Source organism: Festucalex cinctus, chromosome 21 (assembly GCF_051991245.1).
Source record: "Festucalex cinctus isolate MCC-2025b chromosome 21, RoL_Fcin_1.0, whole genome shotgun sequence".
NCBI lineage: Eukaryota > Metazoa > Chordata > Actinopteri > Syngnathiformes > Syngnathidae > Festucalex > Festucalex cinctus.
The window spans coordinates 14126588-14140108 of record NC_135431.1 but is presented as its reverse complement, the minus strand read 5'-3'; the positions used below and the strand labels follow the sequence as shown (position 1 = coordinate 14140108).

Below are 13521 nucleotides of genomic sequence, written 5' to 3'. Positions count from 1 at the left end.
CGAACCCTTCTTTATTGAAAAATAAATTTAAGACATATGTATAGGGTTTACCGGAGAGCTAAATGAAAAGGGAGACGAGCCTTTTCATCAAATCTGCCTCTCTTCACCTTGAATTCAGAAATTTTTTTCTTCTTGTATTTCCCATCTTCAAGTGATCCTTTAGTTTTGCTAGATAGATAGTTGTGCGGGAATTACTCAACTTGGCATTTATAGCACACTTTATTAAAACAAACACAACTAGTTTCTTAAGATGGAACTCAGGAGCAGCAGATATAATGAAAACAGGAGAGGCCCCAGAATGGAACCCTGTGGAACACCATATGTTACGTTATACATTTGAATTCATATGGCACCTATTCCTACGACCACTTTCCATATATACAAATTATTAGGGATGGGCGAGTACCGATACCAGCCTTTTTTCAAGTAATCGAGTACTCGTGACGCAGACGAGTACAAGCGACCGGTGGCAGAGGGGGAAGACGTTAAGTGAGTCCTCCGTGCCTGTAACTGGCGCTAGCTTGCAGCAGTTTTTCACCAAAACTTCACCGGTTTGGAAATACTTCAAAATTGTGAATCTTAAACTAAAAGAGCATTTTTGTGTTTTATTTTGAGCGTTAAGACTATTGAAGAGTGACTGTGCTGTTTTTTTTTGTCAAAATTAAAGGAAATATATTTGTTTAAAAATATCTTTTAGTGATTTTTTTTTATTTGTCAAAATGTACTACTGGTATCGGCAGTTGGTATCAGTACTGAGGGTCTGAGTATCAGTATCGGCCTGAAAAAAAGTGATATCGAACATCCCTACAAATTACTATATATTTCTTTCAGCGACGTGGAAGTCAGCCGGTAATTACTATTCATCAACAGGGGTGCGGCAAAACAAACAAACAAAAAAAAAGAAAGAAAAAAAAAAGGCACCCTGCCAGGCCTATAAAGCAGTGGGGGAAACCCTGCAGTTGTACACCTTCCACAATATAACAAGCCACCAGGCTCTCACCAATGACATCACCACATTTATTTGATGTGATAAAACCAGCAGAATCCGGTCTGGGGATTTGGTTACTTGATAGTCCATCAAATAACAAGTTACTGGACTTGCATGTATCTGTCAGACATCGCATTTCAAAGGATGCAATAAATCTGACAGCAAAATGAGGAGACTTTGTTTTACTTTGTAGCCGATGTATTCAAAGGACAACTCCAAACAAAATAAATAATGACCGAAACACTGAGTCCACAAAGGCGGGCCCACAAAATGATTTTCTTTTGAATAGCACCATGGGGGGTTGAAACTGGAAGAGATGGAATAATAAAAAAACAAAAAACAAAAACAAACTATGCTGCCTGAAAATGACAATGCCAACTCTTTGGGGACGGTACAAACAAAGCAATTTACTGCTAACAAGTGATGTGGTCACAAATCCTACTCGGAACCACCATACAAGTACTGTAACAATAATAAATAAAAATATATAGACATACATTTTTTAAATTATTTTTTTAGAACAGAGGAGACAAAACCCGCAGAGATTAAACAAAACAACGCAGTTTACTTCAGTTTACTGTTAAAGTGTACAGTGTTGAAAGGGTGTTAGTGAGCCGACTGGCATGGTCACAAATTGTACTTTGAACCACCATGGCGGTAACCTTGATCACAATACATCAAACATGCTCTGCCGCTGTGTATTGCATTTGAAATGTATTACCTACACACCTTTTTTTTTCCCCGCCTTCAGAACAGCGGTAACAAAAACTGCAGGGACTGACGTAACAGCCCAAATATTAAATCCCCGCTGACTTCTTTTCAAGGCTCGGACGGGGATGACAACAAAGAAATGCTTATCCAGTTCAATGCAATAGCATGAAAGGGGAGCTCCCATTCATAAACATGCCTGAGAAAGAGGCGCAGTAAACTGAGGAGGGTTGGAAGCAGCGGTGATACCGGAGCCTTCTTTCGTTAATAGATGATTGACACATTGTGATGTGACACACACAACAAGGCATGATGGATAACATTAGCTCATTATTTTTTAATGTGGCGAGCGGTTGCGATGCTGTTCTGGAAATGTCAAAGTGTGTATCATTGACCACTCAATTCTGCCTGTGAAAACTCTAAATGCTAACTAGGGATAAGTGTTTGAATACATTACTTGGGCTGGCAACGGGGAAAAATATATCACTTACCGTATAATACCGGGTATAACACGCAGCATGTATAATACCCCAAAATATCTTGATATAATGACCATAATAACACCTCTCCAGGGATTTGTAGCTTTTCCAGCAGAAAAACATTATTTCCATACAGTATTATATACACTTACTGTACAATCCCGTCTATAACACATGCACACCCGTGTATAATACGCACCCCCAAAAAATATCTTGGGATAAGGAACGTGATAACGCCTTACCAGTGATTTGTAGTTTTAACTACTAGCAGAAGAACGTTATTCTCATAAATTAATTCATATTCTGATCACATTACTCACACATGCCGCATAGTAGTGAAGTATTACGCAAGTGTTTTCCTGTATGCGTCACCCTCAAACAAAAATGTTTGGACACCCCTGATGTATATCAATTGTTATAGTCTATTAGCTAACAATGTTAAGTTAGCTAACTATATTGTACTGTACAATAAAAAAATACCCGCTATGCACTGAACCTGCAATAAATGAACCGTGATATAACAAGGGACGACTGCAACGGCAACTTATACAAATATGTTTTTGCACAAACAAAAAGCAGTTGGCGGGCATTCGCCATTTACTGGCCTGACATGCAAATTACAGTGTTTTCAGATTTAACTGCTGCTGTTTTTACTGGACTGTTCTATTCCAAACACACCCCTCGTGGACAGTAACCATTTGTCAACAGCCACAGTGGAAATCCTACCCCCTCATATTCCACACAGTATGCTACAATAGTACTTATTTTTCCCCTGGATTTGTGTGGCACTGAAAAGTTCACCTTTCAATCAGTGGCAAATAATTTTGGATTTGTGAGTCGTGACTCAGCAGGTACTACTACCAAGCAAGTCCTATAGCTTAATGATATACTGCAGCTCAGAACAACTACATAACGGAAAGGCAAACGAGTATTTTAGTACTCTTAAAACAGACAGGAAAAAAAAAAACAACAACTGCCTGACATCCCTCTACAAGAAGCTATTAGAAAAATGGAATGTGTCAAAATACACTGGGGCATTGGTGAAGCGCTGCAAAGGCCATGTTAATGAGTCATCAAGGCATGCAAACTCAATTTGCTCCCTGAGTGACGAACATCAGTCGCTGGCAGGCATGAAAACCAGACTTTAAAGTTGCAACTTTGCTTCTTCCAAGCCATGAAAGTAACTTTGAGAAAAGGGAGGACATGTATCTCCTATAGTAAATGGATGTATATTTTTCACCCCCCTCTGTGTCCATTTTATTGGCATATATTTGTTGAAATATGAGCATGCTGCATTTCCTGTCCAAGTGCTACACGACCTCTCAAGGACCACACCCCAACTGCATTACACCACTCAACATAAAGTTGGCCTACATTCAGCGTGACATAACTTCCCATGGGTTTTAAGTCCGGCTAAAATTGTAACAAAGCAACATGACAGGCTCTCGACCAAGGTCAATGAAGTAGGCCACAGCATCACACGGCAATGAAAACAGACAAGGTGCAGAGGTTCGCCAGTGCGCTCCAAATAGAGTGCAAGCATCCTACGAAATATGCAGCAGCAGTTTAACACACAAACAGACATAGGATGGAGGAAATACCATGCGCAAATGATCCCAGATGGCATCTCTAGAGAACCTGGAAACATCTGCTATGGCACACTGGTACCCGTCTCATGTGGAGCTCGGAGCTAGACAGAGCACTTGGATTACTGGGACAGATGACTGTATTGTTAAAATCCATTCATCCATTTAGGGTCATAGCGGGGCCACAACCTACCATAGCACAGAGTGATGGAAAATTGGGGAAGCGATGGGCATCGCTAGTAAAATTAAAACTTTGTGCCCATCTGCTTGTAGCACTTGTTGGGTAATTTACGCACTCTTGTAGATGGGAGGGTTGACAATCGAGATTGTGTCAAATCAGTTATCCTGTTACGACAAGTCTTCTTCCTTTGCGGTATACAAAATGTGACCGCAAACTCAGCGGCTATAATCCCAATGAATCGGATTCGGAATGGTGCATTCCTGATTTGCATGCTAGCATGCTTTACAACCAGAGCTGATCGGAGGCCTCAAAATGGACCCAGTGTGTTGACCTGTGTTGTTCACATTTTGAAGCAGCATTAATTTTTGTCTGGTGGATTAAACGTGCCCAGAAGATAAAGGAACAGGAAGTTATGTAGCTAACAGCTAGCTCTACCCTTGTTTACTCATGGAATAATGTTGAAGCATTGTTTGCAAATGACTTTTGAGACACTATTACATGTGTAATGTAGCTATAATGGTGTATGTGTTTGTTCACCTAGGTGGTAATCACTAGTGTGCTAATGCTAATCGCGATTGCCAACCATTTAGCATAGGCTAATTTTGTTGGTGTTTAATAATGTGTAGGCCTATAGAGGAAGATAAATTATGAGTACTTATATCCACTCAATTCAACTTATACCCAACCTAGTGGCAAAACACAATGTATGTGTTTGTTCACCTTAAGCAGTAATCGCTAGTGTGCTAACGCTAATTGCGATTACCAACCATTTAGCATTGGCTAATTTTGTTGGTGTTTAATAATGCGTAGGCCTATAGAAGAAGATAAATTATGAGTACTTATATCCACTCAATTCAACTTATTAGTGGATGAACAAAATATATGTATTTTGGGATAATCAATAGGATAATCAATTTTAAAAAGATTTGAAAAATGACTGTACCAGAATCTTCAAGCGAGAATTCAGGTTTCCATCATGAAACCTAAGGGTCTTATAGCACAACCCACTGAAAAGTCCCTGATCATGGTCTACTTCCGTCTTCCCCAATCCTGGTCCTCGAGGGCATTGATGTTTACGTCCAACACACCTGATTCGAAAGATCAGCATCGTTATCAGGCTTCTGCAGAACTTGCTGATGAGCTGATTATATAAATGTAGTCTGTTGTAGTACGGGAACATCTAAAACCTGCAGGACAATGGCCTTCGAGGACCAGAATTGAGGAAGCCTGACGTATAGTGTGAATCTGTAATACCGCTAATGCTCAAGATAAAGCAGCAGAGGGCGTCCGGGACCCAAAATCCCCTTTTGCACCTTCCAAGTCCTTTCCATGTTGTCCTCGACTCTTTTAAAGTGTTATGATCTTTTGGCCAGATCGTCCATCACTTGTCCTCACAGCATCCATCAGTTATCACCCTGCGCACCACCTCTGCCTGCCCTCCATCCCTCCGCCGGCATGCCCGGGGATCAATCAGGAGCTCATCGCTCAGCCCAGCTGTCACTATCACCCTTCGCTCTCGCCGATGTCTCACCAGCGGGCGCGGCGAGTGTCACCGCGTCCGCTTGAGCCGCGGCTCAGTGTCGGAGGTGACTGGCAGCTGCAGAGAGGGCGGAGCCTGACGGATTGAGCGCCTCGACCCCCTGCTCACCTCTCATTAATGCTACCGGCTCATTGGGAGGTTGGCACTGAGCCTCGCGCTCGTTAATGGCTTGAATAACCAAAGGCCAGACAGGTGATACTAATTTGAAGCATTGAACAATTAATTCAATTGTCCTTTTTTTTTAAATGATGGAGAGACTTATAGAAAACAAAATGATCCATTAGTGGTGCAGGAATTAATTGACCAGGGTAGATAAATGAACAGTCTTGAGGCTTTTTGTGATATTGCACAAATTAATACCGTGTGATGTGTAAATCAATAATCCACACAAACAAATGAGCTCCAGTAAAAAGGATCCCTTCAAGTATTTTATGCGTAACATGAAATAAGCTCAAACCCAAGTTGAACCGTACCTCATTTTCTACGCAGCGGGTTTCTGGTCTCAATAACTCCACACAATAGTACGAGCCCACTCCATTAATGTAAGTTTTATGGATCTGAATTTCAATGAGAGAACTGAGCGTGGCATGAAACCGTCCAGAAAGGTTTTTAATATCTTAAGTCAGCGGGACGCTTTTCAAAAAGAGTGTCTCACTTTGTTGACACTGACACATACAAGTTCCCGGTCCAAACCCGGAGGATATCGCAGGCAGTGAACTGGGTCAGACGTAGGCCGAGCTTGTCAATCAGGAAGCTAGTGAGTTGTTACCAAGTCAGTGGGTCTGTGACAAAGGTCTGCGGGCGGCAGTCTGGCCGGACGCCATGCCTCCGTCAGCAGTTTGCTGGTGAAGCGATGCAGATGAGGAGGACGGTGCTGCGATGCTGGATGATGGGCAGTGCAATAATGCTCACTCTGCGTCTATTAGGACAGTAATTTAAGGATAATGGGTGCTCCTGAATGAGGTACTGGAGGACTTCTAGACAGACTTTCTATAACTCGTCCACATACACATAGTAACCGGGCCAATGCAATGACAGTAGGCAAAGGTTCGATTCTTTGATGTCTCGGATTGGTCATCCTGAGTGAGTAATTATACTGCAGTGTTTGGTGGTCAAGATCTACTTGGAAAACACTCCTGTTCTAACCTCACAAGCCAGATTGATAAATGTGATTCACTCTGGAACTTCACTCGACAGATCCGTTCAAAATAGCAAAATAGCCATTTTTTACTTCCTGGTAGTGTGCTATGGCAGCTAATTTTGCGTTGCTGAGCGACTGCATCACAGTAACCGAGTGCAGTGTGAAAAGGGCTTAGGTATAGTGTTCGCTTGGTAGTTTGCACCCAACATACCTCTTACGACAGTGGTTCTTAATCTGGATTCGGTGAGTCAGTCTCGAGTTCATTCACTACAATGCTTGGACTATTGGTGCTGCAGGGAATTTGGTGCACTCAGACTTATAACTGTTGTGTGATTTCTTTATTATTTTACTCCCATCACACTATGTCAAGCAAAAAAAAAAAAAAAAAAAAAAAAAAAAAAAAAAAAGAGAAAGTGGTCGGACGAATATGTGCAATATGCATTCACATGTACAACGGAACGTATGGTGTTCCACAGTGTTCAATTCTGGGGCCTCTGCTGTTTTCATTGTATCTGCTGCACCTCGATTCCACCTTAAGAAAACAGCGGTGGTTGTCTGAAAGTGCTTTTTTTTTTTATATTTGCTTGGGAGATAACGAGTCGATGCAGTATTGTAGTTCATCGTCTTCACTAGACTAAAATGTCTCTCCACGTGTAAACACAGTAGAACCTCTTTCACCTCTGATACGAAGCGAGAACGAGGAAAACTGACTGCCCTAACTCAGAGCCAAGTAGAGCGGAGATGAGCCAAGCTCAGTGGATACTGTGCCGAGGAAAAACAGCATTTGAGACTAAGAATATAAGGCAAACAGGCTCATGAAGCTTAAGGTGGCTGTCTGCGATTTTGGACGGCTTTGCTGCGTACCGCAACAGACATTTCAAGGGGCTTGAGGAGCCCCAGTTAGAAATTGTGAGGATCTTAATAAGCAACAAGCATACAGTGTGTCAGAGACCCATCTGGACCCCAGTTGACTCAAAGCCGCTCTTGTTTTTACTTTTTCCAACGCCGTGAATTCAGCCTTTGTTGCTGGGCCAATTCGGAATAATTACAAAAAGCAATAGATTCAAATCAGGGAGTATGTGCGTGTGGATTTTAGAGTTTGGGAACACTGATGAGAGCCTCACATCAAAGTAAATGTGAATATCACAGAGAAGCGGCAATGGCAACATCTGAAGCGGCGGCTCCCTGTGAACGCGGCACACATCAGGATACACGGATGCGCGCCCATAGAAGCATTACCCCCCAACACGGACCTATTGTTAACGCACTAAAAAGAAACACTGTCAGCATGCAGGAGTAGGAGGAGAACCATCTGTCTCTCCATTACGCAGATCCTGAATGTGAGAAAGATGCTGCGTGGTTAATGGGCTTAAACAACAACGCTGTTGTCTGCCAACGTATAATAAAGCTACAATAAAATTTGCTGAGGAGTGTGACCATCCGTCTCTGTTTGTCACAGAGGATTTGCACCGCCACTGATTGGCTTTTTGATGAAACTTTGCTGCGACGTTTGTTTGCGGGACTGCTTGCCTCGCAAAATATACTGATGCAATCAGAGGTGGATCGAATTTAGGGAAATAAAGAAAAATCATCATCATCACATCGCTGCGTATGGTTATTTGTAAAATGACTGATTAGACCACCAAGGGCCCAGAGTGCCTTTTTAATTGAATTGCTGGACCTACGGAAATGAATGAAAATGTTATCTTGAGAAATAAGCAGCTGGCAAGCAAGGCAATACTTTTGAGATCTTGTGCGAAGTTCAGCTTAACTGAAAATAATGGACCTGATTAAGTACAAATTCAAAGACTACAGCTGTGACTTTTTCCGCAATCTGTGGTTAATTGGTTATTGACTGAATGCTCCTTAGCTAATGTTTGTCATTTTAGTCAACTGATAATTAACAGTGCAGCAATATTCAAGGTTGTTCCAAAGTTCTCATTAAGCAGTGCTTTTCTTTTGTTAATTTAAAACTTTCATCCATCTTTCTATTGTCTTTTCTATTTAGCATAGTTAGGGTCAAGGTTAGGTTTAGTGGTGGAGCTAATTCCAGTGATTTTTGGCGCATTCATACCGACAGTGAGGAAAACGCACACAGGTGTCAAACTCTGGTCCCTTGAGGGCCGGAGTCCTGCATGTTTCAGATCAGGGGTCACCAAGTCCGGTCCTCAATCCTCTATCCTGCATGTTTTAGATGTTTCCCTCTTCCCAACCAACCTGAGTCAAATAACCAGGATTGTGGTTCTGAAGGGCCCCTATCCTCCATATGTTTAAATATTTATCTCATCCCACACACCTGATTCATATATTCAGGAATGTGGTCCTTTAGGGCCCCAATCCTGCATGTTTTAGATGTATCCAACCAATCCAATGATCAACTCAGCAAGCTCTCTGCCGTAGCCTGATAACTATCCTGGTCATTTGAATCAGATGTGTTGGAAGAGAGAAACATCTAAAACATGCAGGATATGGGAACTCAAGGACCGGAGTTGGTGAGCCCTGTTTTAGATGTTTACCTCCTCCAACACACCTTATTCAGATTATCAGCAATTTCTGCAGGAACCTGTTAACTATCCTGATGATTTGAATCAGATGCGTTGAAGGAGGGGAAACATCTAAAACATGCAGGATAGAGGACCTCGAGGACCAGAGTACGTGACCACTGTTTTAGATGATTCCCATCTTCCAACACACCTGAGATTCAAGTGATAGCTCAACAGTAAGCTCTGCAGGAACTAAATAAGGATCCTGATCATCAGTCCTGATCACATTCAGCCCTCAAGGACTGCAGTTTAACACCCGTGCCCTAGACTGATCACCAGTGAGTCAGACATTTATACTTACTAGATTATTTACACTCAGAAGCAAAAGGTTCGTGGTCAGAAAGCAAAAGTAAGCTTTGGCTCGGCAAGTCCATTCCATGTTCCCTTACCTGAGCGATTCAGCCATACGCCGCAGGTCTTCATTCTGCTGCTTGAGTCGCTCCAACTTGGCCAGGATCTTGGAAAGCTCTCGGCTAGAGCGCTCCGGGTGATCGCTGTCCCTCACCAAATGGCCACCGATGTAGAAGAGTAGCGTCCCCCAGGCTAATAGCACCAGGGTGATCCAACGCCATGAACCCGCCCAGGGCCGCATGGTGTGACCACGCCCGCCTGAAATTGCTTCCTGATGTGCTTGTACCCCAAACGACCCACACCGGGCTGCCTGACGGTCCACTCGTGTCCTGTCACCACATGTGATGCAGTGCCGACTTTAGCAATGGCATCTTTGGACGTATGGTAGGCAAGAGGAACTACTTCTAGGACCGTAGAGTCTATAAACCAGTTCGGGGTGCCCTCCAGCTGTTAGCCAGCTTTCCGTCCTTTAGCTACAGCATGGTGAGCATGCTCTGATGTCTGCCTGACTGGCGTACTCTTCACCCAGCTCAGTGCCAGCCAACCTTGCCCCAACTGTCTCACCAACTTCTTCAAGTCCCTTCGGAATCTTTTGTTGAAGTTGTGCCCTGCAGAAAAACACAAAAACAAGAGAGTTGGGTCAGTTGGTTGAATTTGTTGAGTTTTAGAAAATATTGAATGGGCTTTTAGGTCAAAGTAAGACAATTGGAGATGCAACGGCTACATGACATGGAGAAACCAAGCATAGTCACTTGCAGCCAAGAGGTCACTGACTGTCAGAGGTGTCAAATCCAGGTCCAGAAAGCAAAAACTCTGACAGGACTGCATCGTTTTAATATTATAATATGCCTGCTTGTGCTTTATACAAGAGGATTCTCAAGTTGTTTGTTTCTTCTGGTCTTCAACCACAACCCACTTCCAACATTCAAACACTTCTTGTTGACGTTGGATCTGGGAACAAGCTAAATCAAACCAACATCGCGCAGCTGTTTGGCACCCAATGTCATCCCTGCAGCCAAGACTGAATGTAATACCGTCAAGGTGATACAGCGAGCTCAACGGAACAGAGGGAATAGAAGAAAAATCCCTCGATCATCATTTTCCTTCATCCCCGAGCAGCGGGGGGGAGACGTGGATGGACGCATGCCGCGTTTATGAAGCAACCTTCCCTGTCATCTTCACTGACAAAGCCTTGCCAGGGCGACTGGGTGCCGTCGTGTGATGAGATAAAGACTGGCAGATATGTGCGCACAGTGCTCCAGCGTGCATGCTATCATCCCACAGCGCGTACACCACAGCAATCTGGAATAATACCGAGCATCTTTGACTTTCACCGAGAAGCGGTAGTGTTGATTGACAACATCGCCGAGTCTCTTGTGTGTCTGTCTGCAAGAGTTCAACATGGAGGAAAGTGCTCCTGACGGGATTCGCCTGGCAGCAGGGAAGTAGGCTGACAGCAGCCCGTCTAGTTTGCCATAGCAACACAATTGCTACGTGGAAAATAATGTATAGTAGTTGTGCAATGGATTATCTTTGATTAAACACAATCGCTAATTACGGATGCTAAGAAACTGCTAGTTAATTACGCTGTCATCGTATGATATGGCACAAGTCTTCTGCGTTAGCGGCTAGCTAGCTGCTAGTAGTGAGTGCCCGCCTGGCTACTTTTAAAGTAGACGGCTGTGTCTTTGCTTTCTTTCTTTACTTCTTTTACAATTCTTTTTTTTGTGTGTGTGTGTGTGTGGTGAACTTAACCCAACTGTATGTACCTCTTTGTGGCTAAAATGTTTGTGAGGACTCTCAGCTATGTAGGTCATGGTATTTGAGGAAGACTTGAATCAAGGGTAACAGCACTTGTTGGTGTTGTGGTTTTTGAAACACCTCATCCAAGAGACATTTTGAGTTGTGAGAAATGTTTGTGGGGTGGGGCGGAGATTGTTGTGCTTCGTGGGGCAGCATGTTATCGAGAGTTTGCAAGTACCCCGTCAACAAATTATTTTTCATTCCTCTACTGTTGATGTCGCTTCACAGAAATCAGAACAGTTTTTTCAGGAACACGCTGCTGTTGTGACTGACCTCGCCCGACACAAGTGCCGCTGCTCTTATAACGTGCGGGCCTCGGATGTGCTGATCCGGGTTTTTATTATGGAAAATAAGAGCTGCGAGAGGGCCGCACTCCAGCAGCTAATACACGACTGGGACTTAACAAAAAGGAAGGCTTTTCACTGTGTTTGAAAGCCATAATGAGGTTTATGTTCAGAACACTAAAACCGCTAAATATAAAACCACTGTGAGGCACACAACCGCTGCCAAGTGGAATAGGAGGGAATATTAAGATAACACTTTTAAAGCAATTCTACTTATACTTGAAAGTTAACTCGATGATACGTTCCATCCTGTTACGTGAATAGAACTTCAAAGTTCTAACTAGTAGTTATCGCCATCAAAAAGAATACGGGATTGAAAGTAAAATTAACCTTAACCTGCCATTTTTTTTTTAACTTTTAGACAGGTTATTGTTTTCATGATGATGAAATTAACAATATTGATCACTCGTAATAATTGTGTAGGCTGTTATGTGGAAACATTCAGAAGTACATTAGCTGTAAATGCTTCCGTTCTGCATCATCATTCAGTAGCTGAGGATAAAGTAAACATCCCATTCCCAGTGTTACATGTTATTCTAGACCATTAACTTTATCATTATTTTTTATTCCTCACATTTTTTTGTTGTCCTGATTCTCCATCTACATTTTTCGAACGATTCTCACCATTCCAACTTCAACATGCTCCAAAAATTCACGCCTTCTGAGCTTCTATTTTTCTCATTTCAAAAATTCATGGTTTTCCCAAAATTTCATGTTTCCAACCAAAAATGTTCCCATTCATTCCGAATGGCACATTAACATTACACATTTACATCAAAATATTCAATTCACCTTGGGCAGGATTTTCAACATTCCAAAAATTCACACATACCAAAAATTTACACAGTAAGTTTCCCAAAATTTTCACCAAAGAATTTCCCAAATTCGACATTAAACAACCCCCCCCCCCCACATTCATTCATTGATTCACACCATTCCAATTTCAACACCCTCCAAAAATTCATGATGTTTAAGGTTACTGTTTTTTCTCATTACAAAAATTCACATATTTCACCAAAATTCAACAATTTTCAACCCAAAATTATCCATTCATTCCCAATGACATAATCAACATAACATATTTACATCGTTCCTATTTGAAATTCAAAACATTCAGCTCATTCTAGTCTCATTGAAAACAATTTTTATTTTTTATTTTAATGACAAAAAAAATATTCAATTAATGTTCGCAGAATTTCTACATTTTTTTTTTACCAATTCAAACCGTATCAACTTTAAACGTTTCAGCTTATCCCAACCGCAATTTTCTTTTAAAATTTTCAAAATAAAAGCCAAAATTAAGATATTTTAATTCCTCAGTGCCACGCCAACATGCAAAGGGCCTTGTGGGGTGGATAGCGGTATGAGGGAGTCATCAAGGATGACCTGTATTCAAGTCCTGGAAGTGAATCTTCGATGTGAGTCAGCTTGCAACTGGTGTCATCCATCACCACGGCTCGGCTCTGTAGGCAATAAGCGACGAGATGAGGTCCACCACTGAATTATACATAGAGCTCAGCTGAGGACGGCTTCCATTACACTAACATGACCGCTCCGGCTCAGCCATGGGTGCTTTATCCCTGGCATGAATATATGTTTCAGTCCTCATGTATGTCAATGCAATGTAATATATTCATACCTGTCGCTGTGGGGACATATACAATGTTTTGCAGGAATGCGCCAACACCATATTTTGAAGACTGAATGCAAGTACATTTTTTTCCCACAATAATATTATCCATCTCAGGAGGCGGCCATTTTGCTACTTGCGTTTAACGACCAATGATACATACACATTTGTATGAACATTGTTTTTAAAATACTGCCTGTGCAAGACAGTTTTATGACGGTGACCAA

At 42.2% G+C, this 13521-nt stretch overlaps 1 protein-coding gene across 2 annotated transcripts in view; it reads right to left on the bottom strand.

Moving 5' to 3' along the window:
• fut8b (fucosyltransferase 8b (alpha (1,6) fucosyltransferase)) overlaps positions 1-13521 on the bottom strand; it is a 199754-nt gene that overhangs the window by 43392 nt on the left and 142841 nt on the right. For both annotated transcript variants that reach the window (XM_077510798.1, XM_077510799.1), the window contains one exon: positions 9556-10125. In XM_077510798.1, coding sequence (XP_077366924.1) covers positions 9556-9758 — 203 coding nt within the window. In that variant the 5' untranslated portion in view covers positions 9759-10125. The remainder of the gene's footprint in view (positions 1-9555; positions 10126-13521) is intronic.